Source organism: Zalophus californianus, chromosome 7 (assembly GCF_009762305.2).
Source record: "Zalophus californianus isolate mZalCal1 chromosome 7, mZalCal1.pri.v2, whole genome shotgun sequence".
NCBI classification, from domain to species: domain Eukaryota; kingdom Metazoa; phylum Chordata; class Mammalia; order Carnivora; family Otariidae; genus Zalophus; species Zalophus californianus.
In genome coordinates this window covers 13,339,115-13,353,212 of record NC_045601.1, presented here as the reverse complement: position 1 = coordinate 13,353,212, position 14,098 = coordinate 13,339,115, and the positions used below count along the sequence as shown (strand labels likewise).

The following is a 14,098-nucleotide window of genomic DNA, read 5'->3' as shown; positions in this document are numbered from 1 at the left end:
TTTGGACTAGACATACTGACGGGGGCTAAAACCAAATGTGTTCTATTTATTTCAATCAATAATTGATTAGACTTAGTATCCACAGAATCCCGTTCCAGGATGAGGTTAATCTATATCAGTAATCTCAGCCATGCTCTCTGGGACCTATATTCAACTGAATAAGTCCCAGAGAGGACTAATGGGTCTTATTTCTGATAACCATTTAGCTTTCTTTCTTATAGTATGCATGAACTGTACCACCATACTGTTGATATTAATTCAAATACAACAAATTAATTCAATCATATCAACAACAAGGTAGTCTAAGGCCAATCGATGATCCATTTACAACCAGAGTTTAACCTGATCTGTTGATCTCCTATGGCTTATTCCATCTCATTGGCTATAGTAGCTAAAGTAAAGGATATGTTCCTGACTGTCTCTACAATGTGGAATCTGATGGTGCGGGACAATTTTCACACTGTTACCTGAAAACAGGAATCCACATATCCCTCAAGTCAGACAGCATCAGACAGCCCTCTTTATCTGGGGGCCTGACAAAGGGAATGTGATCCAAGGAATGGTGTCATTGCCAATAATTGCAAGGGACAAAGAAGAGTTAACCAGCAGCCCCCAACCATGTCCAGCAGAGAGATATCCTGTGGCCCATTCTCTCCATATACAAACATATAACTGACAGGACAGGTTACTTTAGTTCAGACTTTGTCCATAAATTTGATTTGGATCACCATTACATTAATTTGTATAGTCCATTTGGCAAGGTTATCAAGTAGTTATAGCCTTGATAGACATACATGGCATAACCCAAGAGCACTCAGGTGTCAGGAAAAACATATGAATTGGTATGAGCCTGACTAAAACAAGATCACATCTATCTGGGCATTTGTACAGGGGCAAGGGGCTTCACATTTAGGAGTTTTCTTTGATAACATCAGACACAATAGAGTAACTCAGGGCCAGCCAAGCCCTTATGAGTTTTCCTGATCCCACAGCGCATAGACCTACTCAGCAGTTGGTCAGGTTGGCAGTCAGAGATGCTTCTTGTCTCCGTGAACCATGTGATTGTCTTGCCAGGTTGTAGAGCTAGAATTTGGAGACAAAGAGAAGGTTCATTATTTCCCTCTCCCAGCACCTCCAACATTTAAGGAGTTCCTTCCCCAACTGAAGTGGGTAATTGTACCAAAGTGGCATGAAAGGGTTCTCCTCATGGAGGCTGCCTCCTCCTATGGAGCTCAAAAGTGCCCCGGTGTTGGAACAACCTCCAGGGTCATAGGCTACTTAGGTCCTCAGTCAAATTCAGCAGATTTTCTGATTAACTTTCAGACTCAACAAATGTATACACTGATAAGATACATATTATCTCCAATACATGAATGGCGCAATTGTGAGACTGCCTTTCTGATGGTAGGGAGCCATAGTCCTCTTCTCTTCACTGTCTTTAGGATCAACTTTTGAATTGTAGCCCACATCACTCCCAAAATTTTGACTTGGGTGGCTGATCCCTGTATTTTATCAGAATTAACAAGCTTTCCTGGGCTTCATATGAGTTAGCATCTGCTAACTTAATTGGGGCTGATCAAGATAATATCATCAATGTAGTAGGACCATGTCACCAACAAAGAGAGATTTGTTCTGTGTGCCAACCTACCTACTGGGGGCAAATATCAGGAGAGTTCAAGTATTACTACTGCGGCACAACTAGGTGAAGGATCTGGATCCTCCAGAGGCTAAAGCAGTTGAGAAAAAGACATGACCAAAGTCCAGGATCGCATACCAGGTGCCATCATGGGCAATTGCTTCAGTCATAGTCATAATGGCTGGAGTAGCCAGGTTGTAGGAACAACAACCGAATTCAGTTGGCAATTATCCTGCATAAGCCTCCAGATCTCCTTAGCTTTTTTCACTAGCCACACAGCACTATTATATTAAGATACTGTGTTTTTCATAAGTATTGTTACATTTAAACTATGATTTCCTTTTCTTCTCCTGGAATTCTAAATTGTTTCTTTTACAGACCATGGAAGAGAAACTGAAGTGGAGGTGTGATCTGTTGTGCATGCATCTCCCACATCACCCACCTACAAGAGGCTCTTCCATATCAGGAACATCTCCTTTGGACATTATGAGCCTCACAGAACAAACATGTAAATTATCAATACCAGTTACACATTCAGTCTTGGGAGCAACAAAAATGGTGCATAACAGGGGTCCGCACAGCCACTTCCTTTTCCCATTTGATTCTGTTTCAAATCTGGCTAACTGAATGTGTAGTCCTCACCTCTCAAGAGAACGTAGCATGTTAGTCATTTGGGCACAGGCATCCAAAAAAATATATATATATATATATCTTTATACTCACCCCCTCTTACCTTTCTCCCTACCCTATTCTGCCCTTCTAAGGGTATGAAGCCTCTGATTCCTGCTGGAAATGAAAATACTTTACCTCATCCCTTATCCTTAAAGGTTTTCAAGGCATGATACAGAAATGCGGGTCAGGTAGTAGAGGTTCTGAGGGAGAAATCTGCTCTAAGGCAGCCACATGGCTTCCTAGTTCCTCATTAGAGGGAAATTGGTCTCTGCAAAGGAATTTGGTTCTATAGAGGCACACAGAGTTTTATTTATATGAATTAGTAACCACCCCCTTGGGACCCATCATAGCCTCATATGTGGATTGCATTTCTTTGGTGATTATCCCATCAGTCACTACTTTGGGATTCCCCATGTTAAGAGGCTTATCCCATTGCCTTACAGTTTGGAGGACATTGGATGTTCCCATCCCGGCCTTTGTCTTAGATTGCAGAGACTGCCTAGGCTAGAGAGTGCTATCTTTATCCTGGGAGTCTAATGGCCCCAAGCACAACTTCCAGCATGGGGTCTCTCACCAAAAAAAAAATATAGTAGAATGCTACATCTTGCAGGGAGGGGGGTAATCTTAAAAGGGAACCAGTCATTCTCTGGTTGTGGGATCATAATCAGGCTGTCATTCTGTTCAGGAAGGAACAAGCCTGGAGCTGCCTCAGCCTTTGAGTAGCTTTCTCCTAAGGTTTCATAGGATTTTATTGGCCTCAAGAAAGTCTCCTTGGTTTGGTCATAATGTGATAATTGTAACAGAAATACACAATAGCAAACCTCATTGTGGGGCACGATTCTGTCCCAGTTAAATGATCTGCACACTGGCTTAAAGCATGGGGTCTCCTGTAAGATGGCATAAGTACTTTGTTCACTAAGAGCATAACCTCCCTAACTCCTTCATCAGCCACATGTCTAACAATTCCTCAGCCAGTTGATCAAAGTACTTCTGGATATCCCTCTTTTCCCTCTCACTATGGGTCTATATCTTAGTATTCATTATAGAGGCATTTGCCCTCTAGTTGTTTCTAGTCTTGACTTAAAACTGGTGAAGTTGTGCTCTTCTGCCTGGTAGGGCTCAGAGTGCTCTCTTAGCCTCCTAGTCCACAGGAGAGCAAACAACAACAATGGCACCATTTGGGCAATCGGTTAGACTTTATCCCTCAACTCAGCCCCCATCCATTGACTTGAGTCAGTCACGTTCATCAACAGGGAGGACAGGAGTGGACAACTTACTCCACCTTTCTGTACCACTTTGGTCAGAACATTTGCTACCAGGTCCCAAAGAGTTTCTTCATATTCTCAGACCCAATCCATGAGCCCTTGCCTTTTCTCTTCCAAAAAGTCATTCTCTATCTTGACATCCTGCTTGTGGTACCAGTTTGGGAAGGAGCTCTTAGAAGATGGCGAGAAGTAACCAGATTCTTGACTGAGCAAGCAAGCAGGTTGTCTTGCCACAACTCTTTAGGTGCCAAAAGTAGAGGAAAGTCAGACAGTTTAGTACTCACAGCGCAGCATCAGCAGAAACTTTAGCATAGCAATGCGTCTTCTGCCCCCAGATCCCACAGGGCAGCGTGATGGGACCAGATGGCGGCTGCACACTTAATGGATTGTGTCACAGTTAAGGAACCTAGAGCTAAAGTCTCAGCCCCTTTTGGGGCAAGCAATAAACAAACAGACACTTCACACGGTGATCAATGCTGTGGTCACCTTGGCCTACCCAATTGCCTATGTGACCACGGGCAGAAACTGATCCAGGCCAGAAGACAGTTAAGCCTTGTAGTTTGACACAGTTAGCAAGAATGTGCAGGAAACCCAGGGCCCATGGTAGACCGCCTTTCCAAATGGCGATTCTGATCTTTCTATTTCTTATTCTTAGGAAATATATATTGAAATATGTAGTGACAAAAATTCAACTGAGTATCAAAAAATTCAGAGAGATTGTGTGTGTGTGTGTGTGTGTGTGTGTGTGTGTGTGTGTGTGTGTGTGTGTAGAAGAAGACAGAAAAAAGGAATAGAAAGCAAACAATAAAACAAATGGGATAAAATGTTAATAGCAGCTGAGTCTGGGTAAAGTGTACACAAGTGTTCTTTATGCTATTCTCATTCTTGTACTTTTACTGAAGTGTGAAATTTACCAAAATAAAGTTAAAGGAAAAACCCTCTCATCCCTTTACACTGACTCTATAAACACTTCCTTTCCATCTCACCAAAAACTATAGTAACAATGACAGCAGTGATTACTTGTTAATTACAAAACGTATTTCTTTCCCACAATTCTCCTCCCACATTTGAAAATATCAAGCCACATTTTTATGTGCGTGAACAAACATCGTGTTATTGCTCAATGTATATGCCAGCTTTACAATGGAAGTGGGGGTGGCGAAATCCCTGTACTTCGAATCAGTTGCTTCAGAAAAAAATCCATTAATTTTGAGAACTGAGTGAAAAATAAAAATGCCTTCATCTAGAAATGAAGAACATGAAAGGTATTGCAAAGAGAGACACTGCTTTTTCTTTTAAAATTTTTGTCAAGCCATGAGTAATTTGAGGATAAAGAAGGAGAAAGAGGGTCAAGAACAGAGGGAGATAAGGGTTTTGGATTAAAAATGTATTTTTTCAAGGAAGCCAGTATCAATTATATCTCTTTGATGACCAGTGTATAATTCTTATATATTAGTGTGTACAAATGCAATAGCATATTCATAATGATCCAAGAGATTATTCATAATGACCCAAGAGATTAATTAATGTCTTGACATTTAGGAAAAACTCTGAGGGTTGCATGTGAAAGTATACTGAGGGCCCTCAGGACAGTTCTGACACACAGAAGATGCCCGATAAATGTGCACTGCAACCCAATTTGAAATGCTCACTGTCTTTGCTCTTTCTTTTTTCAGCTAGAAAATCTTGAAGCAGAAACTGCTCCATTGCCCTAAGTGGGTCTCATGCCATTCAGACCCTCACTGAGCTTAGAAGCCACCATCTATGTGGAAGCAGTTTGCTGCAAGAACCTGTGGGAAGCTCTAGTTTCCTAGGAAAGTACCTGCTTCTGAGTCATCAAAACTCAATTCTCTGTGGCCACTCCACTCTGCACATGTGAAGGATATCTCCACTAAGTCGAGTGCTGGGAAGGAAAGGTCTATACCACACTAAAGAGTCCAGCTTGTGTACATAATCATGAGAAAGATGCCCAATGGGACCAAAACACACTGTGGTATGTGAATTGGGGTCATCATAGAAGATGGCCCTTCTGTGTGTAATATTTTGTTCTCGAGCACATATTTATGACCTCATCAAAAAAAAAATCAATTGTTAAATTCAGCATGGTGACATGTAAAGTAAGTGCTACCTCTGATCAAAGGACCTTGTGTGGAAAGCCCAAGACTTTATGTAGTCCTCTGTAAGGAATGCTTTTTTCTATTTTCTACCTTTGATATTAACCTTAAAATTGTATTCTGGTTAAGACATCATTTCCACCTTCATTTCTTGGTTTTGTATTCTTTTAAAGAATAACATCTCTTACCTAGCTCCATAATTGCAAGAGAAGAAATTAACATGAAACGTAATCCGAAACACAGCAATGTGTCAGCTGCAGAAAAGTCAATTCTTGGACATTGCAGGTACTTCCCGAGAGTATTCATGGGAGATTGTCCATTCCCTTCTTTTATCTAAGTATTCATAAAAGGTAATAGTGGATCGATGAGCTCATCCCTTCATCTGTGGAGGAAGTCAAGCATTAAAATGTACTTACTCTTCATTTCTCAATAGTTTCTCCATACTGCATGCCCCCTTTGCATATTATTTTATCTTTTTTTTAACTCTGCTCAGCACACTATGCCTTTTGAATCAATGTGATAAAATGAGAGATTTTTTGTTGTTGTTGATTTTCAGAACGGATTAAGCCCTTTTAAAAATATGGATCCAATAAGCTTAATCTCAAAACAGAAAGACTCAAATGACCATAGATTAAAAATGGTTAATCTTTTCAATCCTGTGGAGTTACTTGGACATGAAATATTAACAATGACCCAAAAATATTTTCCTGAAGATTGTGTTTACATAATGTCATTACCAGTATGTTGGTCTTTTTGATCTTTGCTAAATGTCAAGATTTCCTTTGTAAAATATCAGCCTTCTAAGCAATTTCTGTAAGACAACCCTCCTCTTTGACTGGTTTTCCTTTGTATAAAATACAGTAGAGATTTGGCAATCACCCATTTTATTTGATCTATGTAGACAATCAAGTCAGTTGGCCCATGCAAAAAAGCTCTCCACTTTGAACTTTTGTCTGGTTTGATTAAATGAGTCACGTACATTGTAGTTATCTATGAAGACATAGTAGACAACAGGGTGCCAACTTCCCTTATAAAAGTATTTCTAAGTCTAAAAGCTGCCAATAGACTCAATATTAAAATTTGTATCCGTTCTTCAATATAATAAGACACAAATATGCACCGGACATCCAAAAGCAATGTTTCAGGAAGACAGCTGTCTTGGATCAGAATAACTATATTTACTGTCTCAGATCCAGTTGGCTGTAGTTAATTGGGCCCAACACATGTATCCATTGGATGAGAAGAAAACAAAAGCCAAGATAATATTTTATCTTGAATCTTCAATATTAAAGTCTTACATTGCCTCTGATAATCTGTTTGTCAAATATTATGTCCCAGAATAGATATGCATTATTTTTAATTTTTTTCTGATCAAAGTAATTTAAACCAGAGCCTTAAAAAGTTTTAGAATGTTAAATAAATGCATTCGTGTATAAATACATATATGCATATATACACTATTAGAGCTTCCACAAGTAAAAGGATAATTCAAATGAAATACAATAAAGGAGAATGAAATATCTGTATGTAAGTCACTGGGGAGGAAAATTTTTGCCTTTAATGGGTTGTAATAACATGAGTTCTCTCAAGAGATGACGTAGTACTGCTTTCCGCTCATAAGGATGTTTCTCAACAATCATTTCTGCCTAATGACCACTCTTAGTTAAAACATTCTAAAGTAAATAATAAATATGCTTTTCAATATTTTTCATTCAAAACCTTGTCACAAATTTGCTAGAACTGCCTTGCTATTCCATGGGAAATGGGGAATTTCATCCCTGACTCAGTCAGATGAGCTAAAGTTCCTTATGAAATCTGCATATAAAGAAAATGTAACATTCTGCTTTGTTCTTCCTTCTCATTTCACCTTCCCGTCCTTACGGATAGGATTTCTTCTGGTTTGGCATTCCAGTGAAGCAGACTATAGATGTAAACTAAGGGTAAGATGTATTAGCCTTAGCTTCTCTGCTTCACTACTAGCCACACGTGCCCCAGCTAGGACTGTGCATTTACAGCCACAAGTACTATCCTTTTCATAGAAATATCCACAAATAGGAAATGGGTGTCTTCAGGAATCCTCACTGCCATTGTAAAAGCACCAAGATTTTTGCCTAGATTTTTAACATAATTCTTTTCTCATGAGCCGTATTACTTCGGTGAGGGGAAAGGATGGGAACAAACACAAACCTTCATCAGTGCCTTGGCTAACCACTGTATTTTCCCTGGTAGGAGATGCTTCAGGATTATAGTGACAGAATACAGCATCCAGATTATATTTAAGACCACTGCCATTAGGACATTAGAGCCTAAAGTGACAAGTCAGTTAAAGAGTCCAGCTTTGTGACATCCAACCAGGAGGCAGTTGAATTTAATTTGAAATAATTTCAACCCAGCCATTGTTCACCACTGAGATCAAACTAAAATCACAAGGAGGTAGGTACCTTGTTAGCTGTTCAAAAGTAAGCAAAACCAAACGGCAAAAGCTTAATGTGCTATGGTGCATGGCAAATATTTAAGCTCTTGTCATGTAATGCCTTGGCATTTTTTAAAGGAGTCAGCAGATATGTCAAGGTCAATTTAATTTACCTAATATTGTGTCCTAGACATTTGAGTTACAAACATAAGGACCATTAACACTGAGGTTTTAGGATTATGAACACTGGATTGAGGGTGTACTGAAAGTGCATCCTATAACAAGGTACTTTTCAAATAACATTGAATAGCTACATATACATTTTAAAGGAATTTTTAAAAGCTCAGAAAAAAATTAAAATTGAACATATCAATCTTTGGAAGTATGTCTTGACTCAAATATATGAAAAGATGATTCTAGACCCTAGACACATATTCAGAAAGAGATCAATTTTTCTGAGGTTCTTCTCATCACATACTTAATGCAAATTTAATAATATACTTTTTCAACTCACTTTGCACTTCCTATAACTGTCTGTGAAGTGAGAATTCCATTAAAATCTGCACTTGAAATTGCACCTAAACTTTACAAAGTTACAGAGGAAATTACTGCTTCCTCTGCTCTTTGAGAGGGGTTTAGGTTTGCATTTCACAGCCAACCCACCTGGAAACCAGTGCTTAGAGCTCTAACATCCCCATGCCCCTGACCCCACACCTAGAAAAAATAGCCCTGTGATTTCGTGTGGTACAAGGGGTGAGCTCCTTCCTTCTCTCCCAACCTCCAGAAACTTAGTTAAGTCTCTGATCCATTCCCATCCAAAAGAGCGCCCCATCTGCCTGAAGACAAAATAAAACTCTATGACAATAGATGAAGATATTCATAGACTGTACTACCAGGTCTGAAATAGTGCAAACGTTTTGCTATTTATTTGGGGGAAAAAAAATGAACTAAGAATCAAGTGGAACCATAAGGGGTAAGGGAGGAAGAAGAGAGTTTACTCATTTTTATCATTCTACCATCAGAATTATTTAGCATCATACTTCACTACTACTCAGAGGAGCTGGTTGGCATTACCATTCTTTATACAAAGAGATTGTTTTTAAAAAGTGTGCATTTTGCAGAGCAGGTAGTGAACTATTCAAAGTTGTAACAGTTCTTTAGAATATATTAGACCAGAAACAGGACCTACAGAAACCACGCTTGAATGCAAGCAAGTTTTATAGCTTTGTGTTTCAGTAAAACCTCTATATACTTGCAGAAAGAACGTAAAACCATCCTATGTAGTATAAAAATTGCCTGAAATTAATCATAACAGCCCCAAATGTTTCAATGCAAGCATAGATATGCTTCGATTTTTCAGATGATGTGTCTTCAGTTTTGATTTTGAAAGAATGGTAATATTAAATATATGTCATGAGGGGAGATACAATTTTTGCAGGAACTGAATTTGCCTCTGTACATCTCAGTGATTGCACACCTCAATGATTTGTTGTCATTCAGAGCTATCTCATGAGTCAAACAGTTTGCTTCTCCCCCTACAATTATGTCCATGAAATCCAAACCAGGGCAACTGAAAAAAAAAAAAAAAAAACGCTTATTGCTTAAGTTCCAACCAATAGTGTCGCATTGTTAGCAATGTTTGCATAGCCTATACAGAATAAATGTTTATTTGTCTTATGGTTTCAGAGAAAGAACACAGAGGTCTTTTTGGAGACAGTAAGGAAAATTCATCTTAGTATTATCATATGCCCTGTAATAGGCATGTTTAGCAGCAAAAAAAATCCTCCAGGAAAAGATGTACTTTAACATTACCTACAACTTCCTTCTTCTTACTTTGCTCCTTGCTTTTTGAAAGAACCTAAATCTTGAGAACAGGCTATCATGTTTACTTCCAATTCTCTTAAAAGAAATTTCTGTTGTTTTCCTTCCAATACATAAATGTTTTATTCAATTAGCATTACCCACTAAAGCTAGAAGGTTTTTAACGAATACACAGGGTTACAAAATGCCAAATGAAAATGAAAAAAATAAGTGATACAAATGGAGGAAGAGAGGAGAAGAGAAAGGGGAGGGAGTAGAGGGGCCACTATGTTTCTGAGAGCGTGGATAAAATCGAACACAGTCACATACATTGAACAACATGAGTGAGCTTCATTAATATAAGCACAGTAAAACTGTTTTAATTAATGATTCCCAGAGAAAAGGGAAAAGAAATCACATTTGTGTGACCTGATGACTGAGATTTTACCATCCATAGTGGAGGACAAAGCAGATGAACCACTGAGGAAACAATAATTATTTTTCCCCATTTTGAGGAGGGAAGCAATGTCCCAACACTACATGATATTTGCAAAAGTTGTATGTCTCATCAGCTCTCCTTTCTCTGGTTCCCTCAGAGATGGGCTTCTGGGATGCAGAGATACTTTTCACATTCCACATCTGGTCATAACCTAACGTCACCACCCTACAATGCTATGACATCAGAACAACAAAGCCTACAGGTCAGTTGGTGACTCTCAGAAGAGACCAGTCTGCAAGTGCCTACATAGTTTTGGTTCCCAGAGATATTCCCATTCTGAGTTGGGAAGGGCCAGTTACAAGCATACAAGCAGTTATTATGCCCTCAAAAGGTCTCTAATCAGAGGTTAACCTGTGGATCCCACTGGTTTTTACTTTCTCTAAATAAGACAATGCAATTTGCATGAAATTTCCATTATCCAGCATAACATTGAAATGTAGTATTAATTTCTACAGTTTTCCGGGCAGATTAGTACATCTGACTTTTTTCTTGCCGTGGTCAAGATATCATGCTCTAAAATCAGTGGACATTATTGCCTAAGGAATCTGACTACCAGAGACTTTCAAAAGAGAAGAGTTCCCATTTATAAAGTATTTTGGATAAAATGGTCAGTCAGATGTTTCAGAATGCCTATTCCTTATTTACCACCTCTTTGAGGTTTTTTTATTTGTTGATTGCCTGATTAGTTGGTCGGTTTGGGGATTTATTATTGTTGTTGGTTTATTTTTTGTTGCTGTTCAAGAATTTTGACTTCACCCTGGGATATTTGTCATCATACATATATGCATGTTCCTCAATTTTCTCTACTCAGTGAATTTCCCTTTGTAATGACCAGTGTAGGAGGTCATAGTTGCCAGAATAAAGTGGAAAATTGAGACATATCTTTGCTCATGGCTTGACATCATGCTGGGGCCACCTACATTCCCCATTTCATAAAATAATTTCCCTCTTCTCTATATCATTTTGACTTTAGAACCAATCAGAATTCCATCTCTCATAACCTGACTAGCACAAAAAACCTATCAGCTGATTCTTTTCCTGCATCTCTGCAGGTGGTAAACCTGCTTCCTATTGCCTGCTCTCGCCTCTGCAGGAGTCCATTCAAAAAAAAACAGAAAAATAACAAGGCCTTCCTGTTATTCTTTGGCTGTGAGACAATTTGTTCCCATCTGCCCCCAGGCTCACCAGCACTCTGACTCAGTGGGAAGCTGCTACTGATCATTGCTGTATTAACTCAAAACTCATTCGCCTTATGGAAATTCATGGCCCTTATTTCTCAAGAGAATGGAGAAAACCAATAGGCCTCCTACCCAGCTGGGTGCCTTCCATGCAATCTATTACATCTATATAAATTAGGTCCAAATAGCATCAGGTTATTTTCAAGATTTATAAACTCAGTATTGCAAATCATAGAACCTGGCAAGTAGTTCTTAGGATCCCCTTGTTGCCTATGAATCAATCACATAACTTCTACATGGATGGGGGGGGAAAATAACAACAATAAAAAAAAAAAAAACGTGTTTCCATCAAAAACTGCCCCATGATTTTTGTTTGTTTTAATAAATTTCATCCATTTACTGGGGATGGGAGGTGGATTTAATATTGATTACACAATTTCTTTTTCACTTTTATTATGAAATCCTTCCTTTTCTAAGAATGAACTAAATCTTATCTCAAATAAATGCATAAACCAAATGTATAATACAATTCCTAATAATGGCTGGTGATCCATTTATCGTAAGTAATGTTCACTACAATAAATAGAATTCCAGTCAAATCTAAAAGCAGGGATAGTCCATTGATGTTACTTGCACCAGGCCGTAGCTTGGCCCACAAGCATGGATATGGACATAAAAATATGAGCATCTCTTTTAAAGTATCATTTTCTCATAACAAGGATGAAGCTTCCAGTAGGAAATTGGGAGATCAATTTGGTTTGTTTTCTTATTGATCCTGAAGACCACTGAAGTGATCTTGCTGGTTGTTGCTCACTTAGAGACAGCTGAACACTGAGCAATTAAAGACACTATGGGGAGAAAGCCACCCTATACTTCATGCAGAGATGAGGGAGAGGAGAGGGGAATCCACTGAATGGTAACTGCTAGGTACCAGCCATGCTGCTTCTGGCATGAATGTAAAAGCTAGAAGTCTTTCCTCTGGCTCTGGTTTTGCATAGTGCCCAGACATCTTTGTAAATAGTAGGAAATTAATATTAGATTGGATCTATAAACTAAGTCATTTTGACTCTGTTACATTAAAAGAGAATAATTTTGACCTCTAACTGTATTTTGTAATATTTTGTAGTCTAAGAAGTTCTTGTCAACATTTTATGATTTTGGTGATTCCCACATACAAAAAAAAAAAAAAAAATTTGAGTTTGAGTGCCCACTGTTTGAGAAAATCCAAAATGGAAAAACTAAAATGTCAATAAGACTTTTTAGATGTCTATTTCATTTCATAAGAACGTCTACATTCACTTGAAAAAAGTTCTATACGTATTCTCAAACATATTTAGTTCATGGCCTGACAAACACGTGACTTTCCAAACTGGCTAGGAATAGCTCTGCAGCCTCCTGAAGATCAGAGGACTCTATGATTCTTGAAATGTCTGGTTTGGCTGAAGTTTCTGTTATCAATCAGGTACTCTGCATTATATAGTATATTTGAAAATAACTATCATGGACACACACAGAGCAAAATGGAGCCTTTGAAATTATATAGTAATTGTAATCAAAATAGAAAGCAATTACTGAAATAAAATTTATCAAGAACTTAGCTCCTTATTTGGAAGATCCTGAATCAATAAATTACTTGCAAGCTTCTTTACATTTATACTCTGGAAATAAAACAAAAATTAGAAAATGCTTTAAACTATACATTCTCTATTTAAATCTTAATTTAAACTTCAAATTATGGTTTATCCCCACCCAAACCATTAATTTCACTGAAAAGTTTGAATGGTCATAAATCCTGAATCCGCAAAATTCAATGCTACAATTTATGATTTAATACTCCCATCATAAAAATTTCTACTATATGAATATAAAAATATAAACTCCCATTAATTTAATGGGAATTTAAAAATGAAATGCCAGTTTCCACTAACACATCCTTCTCTTGGCAATACATTTTCTGAATTTTTCATCTACGTAATAATAATTCTGGAAGCTTAAAACAAGTGATCTTGTAGCTTTTATTTTGTTCTATTAAATGAAAAAGAAATTGCAAGTGGAGCTTTAAAAAAAGAAATTCAAAAATCTGTGCTATCAAATATAGCAAATAGATGAGTTTTTTTTTAAGTGTGAATCTAAGCATTAGGTGCTCTGTCACTTGTCATTAAATTGTTTGTAACATTGACACATTTTTGTTTCCCAAAGATAATTTCCATTAGAAAGGAGTAGTTGTTCTGCATGATTTTAATTATATTTGAAATTCAGGCAACTAAAAACACTTAGTTTAAAAAGATACCCATGTTTCCATGGGAAAAATCAACATATTATTTTTAAAATGTTTTATTAAATGAATTCTCTGTGGTTGATTTAGTACAAATATTTTTATACAGATTCATGCCCACACTATTCACAAACTACTTTTTCCCTAGCAATAGTAATGGCAGCAGAATTATTGCCTCCTTTTTCCAAAGTGTGAAGTCAAACCTAAAGTAAGCAATCAACTCTCCACGCATTGATTTTGTTCTGG

The 14,098-nt window shown here is 37.8% G+C and overlaps 1 protein-coding gene across 1 annotated transcript in view; it reads left to right on the top strand.

Moving 5' to 3' along the window:
- The window catches only part of OPRM1 (opioid receptor mu 1), a 73,633-nt gene extending 68,345 nt beyond the window's left edge, over nt 1-5,288 (top strand). The window contains 1 exon segment of the mRNA XM_027601049.2: nt 5,250-5,288. Within this exon segment, the coding sequence (XP_027456850.2) occupies nt 5,250-5,288 (39 nt within the window).
- Nucleotides 5,289-14,098: the final 8,810 nt, after the last annotated feature.